This window comes from Octopus bimaculoides, chromosome 23 (genome assembly GCF_001194135.2).
Source record: "Octopus bimaculoides isolate UCB-OBI-ISO-001 chromosome 23, ASM119413v2, whole genome shotgun sequence".
NCBI lineage: Eukaryota > Metazoa > Mollusca > Cephalopoda > Octopoda > Octopodidae > Octopus > Octopus bimaculoides.
Genome location: NC_069003.1, coordinates 26,585,882 through 26,588,476, shown reverse-complemented (window position 1 = coordinate 26,588,476; position 2,595 = coordinate 26,585,882). Strand labels below are relative to the sequence as shown.

Below are 2,595 nucleotides of genomic sequence, written 5' to 3'. Positions count from 1 at the left end.
ACTAGTGAACGACTTGGTTAGTGAATCCTTGGTCGACTAGTGAACGACTTGGTTAGTGAATCCTTGGTCGACTAGTGAACGACTTGGTTAGTGAATCCTTGGTCGACTAGTGAACGACTTGGTTAGTGAATCCTTGGTTGACTAGTGAATGACTTGGTTAGTGAATCCTTGGTTGACTAGTGAATGACTTGGTTAGTGAATCCTCTGCAATGGTCGACAATCAATGGCAAGATGAGCTGCTGTGGATCACACTATCCCAGTGTGTATGCATGTAACCAGGGACCAGACCACCCAGGTTCGAAATTTACCCAAGACACCTGATGAAGGCCGGAGGGTATATCAGTTGAAACGTTGTGTTAACAACAAACAAGATGAGGACAAATATCCATCGAATGCAAATAATGTATATAATTCCTCATCTCTTAAATATAGAACTGTAACATTGATATTTTATCACTCAAATGATTCATGCAAGAAATCTAAAGTTACGCTTGGATTTGGTGGTGTTGGCAGAATGGCAAATATATCAAAGAAACAAAGAAAGAATTTTTACTCACCCAAGGAAGTGGTAAACAATTCCATCAATGACACGATATGGAAGAGCATATTTCTTATCAAGGAGAGCTCTGAGGAAGATGGACGTACCACCATTATAGTTCATCTCAGCTAGCTTGAGCATTGCAGCGGCTGCGTGAAGCATCGGGACAGAATACTTGATCAGGATGCTGGCAACAATTGTCGCTTCTCTCAGTGTACAGTCAGCCTAGAGAAAGAGGGAGAGATGGATGATGGAGACAGAGCATTAACTTTTATAACTCTCTCTATATATATATAAAATGATATTTTATGCCGTCATTTTACTCTGTCACTATATGCAGCTATGTAGATGCGTCAGAACCAGTGTTGCTCCATGTTGCGATGTTTCCACACACACACACACACACACAAAATGGCTGGGGTCTCGTAAAACAGGTCCTTGTAAAGTGAGGTATTATATATACAGTGTACATTTAAACACATAAGAGAGATGTCCATCTAACTCCTTCTAGCAGATCAGATGTCCTATTATGGACATCTCTCTTATGTGTTTAAATGTACACTGTATGTATTTATATGAATAATATATAGTCTATTGACAAGTGTTTTTCTTCTTGCTAGACCACCAGTAGCAAATAGAATTTCTAAATTTTTTGCTACCCTGAGATTTATTAATAATATATATATATATATATATATATATATATATATATATATATTGGGTCATCCCACAAATAATGTGTTTTTTTTCAATTGCATGAACTGAAAGTCTGAGGGGGTCGGGATAAACTACCTGCATCAACTTGTTATAAAAGCAGATGGTAATTTTACTTTGTCCTTATTCTTAGTGCAAGTTTTGAAGAGTGCAGTTTGATTTTAACAGTTATTTCTTTCAAACCTATAATGGAAGTGACAAAGGAGCAGGAACATGGTCGGCATATTTTGCTATATTAGTTCAATAAAGGCAACAACTCAATTGGAAGTGCAAGGAATATTAATGCAGAGTGTAGCGGGTGCTTTTTACATGCCACCGGCACAGGAGCCAGTCAGGTGGGCCTAGCATCGATCACGTTCGGATAGTACTTTTTACATGCCACCAGCACGGAAGCCAGCCAGGGGCCACTGGCATCAGTCAGGCGGCCCTGGCATTGATGATGTTTGGATAGTGCTTATCTCTATGTGTGAGTGTCTTCATGTCTGAATTTGTCTACCACCAGTTGATTGTAAGTAAATACTTGTGGCTTAGCTGGAGTTTTCTATAGCTTTTCCTTATTAAAATATTGCGTAATGAAATTGGTTCACTCTTTTTAAATAAACCTGTATAAAAATCTATTTTCATGGTAACAGGTTCAAACTAACCCTTAGTCAAGATACTCACCTCACAGAGGGGAATAAGGATGCCTTTGAAGAAAGCAGCTGGTTTAAATAAAGCTTTTCGTAAGGACTGAAATAAAAGAGAGAAAATATTACCAAAACTTTCCTTAAGAAGACTTTGATCAATTAATTCACATTTCAAACCTTAAATTTGTTAGATAAAATAAAACCCTATTTCAATTTTATTCAGAAGTAAACAAACCAAACAGCACTCTGACGAGGGTTCCAGGTGATCCGATCAATAGAACAGTCTGCTTGCGAAATTAACATGCAAGTAGCTGAGTACTCCACAGACACACATACTCTTAAAGTAGTACTGAGGGAGATTCAGCATGACACAGTGGGTGCTTTTTACGTGCCACTGGTACGAGGGCCAGTCCGGCGATACTGGCAATGGCCACGCTCAAATGGTGTTTTTTTTTATGTGCCACCTTCACAGGAGTCAGTCCAATGTTTTGTTCACATGCCACCGGCATGAGTGCCAGTAAGGCAAAGCTGGAAACGATCGCACTCAAATGGTGCTTTTTACGTGCCACCAGCATGGAAGTGAGACTGCTGCTCTGGTAGTGATCCCGCTCGGATGGTGCTGTTAACGCTCCACTGGCACGGGTGCCAGTCATCGAATTTGGTTCAGTTTCAATATATATATATATATATATATATACACACACACACAAACATATA

At 39.3% G+C, this 2,595-nt stretch overlaps 1 protein-coding gene across 1 annotated transcript in view; it reads right to left on the bottom strand.

Annotated features, from left to right (window-relative positions):
* LOC106874484 (bystin) overlaps nt 1-2,595 on the bottom strand; it is a 17,268-nt gene that overhangs the window by 4,507 nt on the left and 10,166 nt on the right. The window contains exons 7-8 of the mRNA XM_014922226.2: nt 1,916-2,027; nt 558-763 (exon numbers count right to left, since the gene is read on the bottom strand). Of these exons, the coding sequence (XP_014777712.1) occupies nt 558-763; nt 1,916-2,027 (318 nt within the window). The remainder of the gene's footprint in view (nt 1-557; nt 764-1,915; nt 2,028-2,595) is intronic.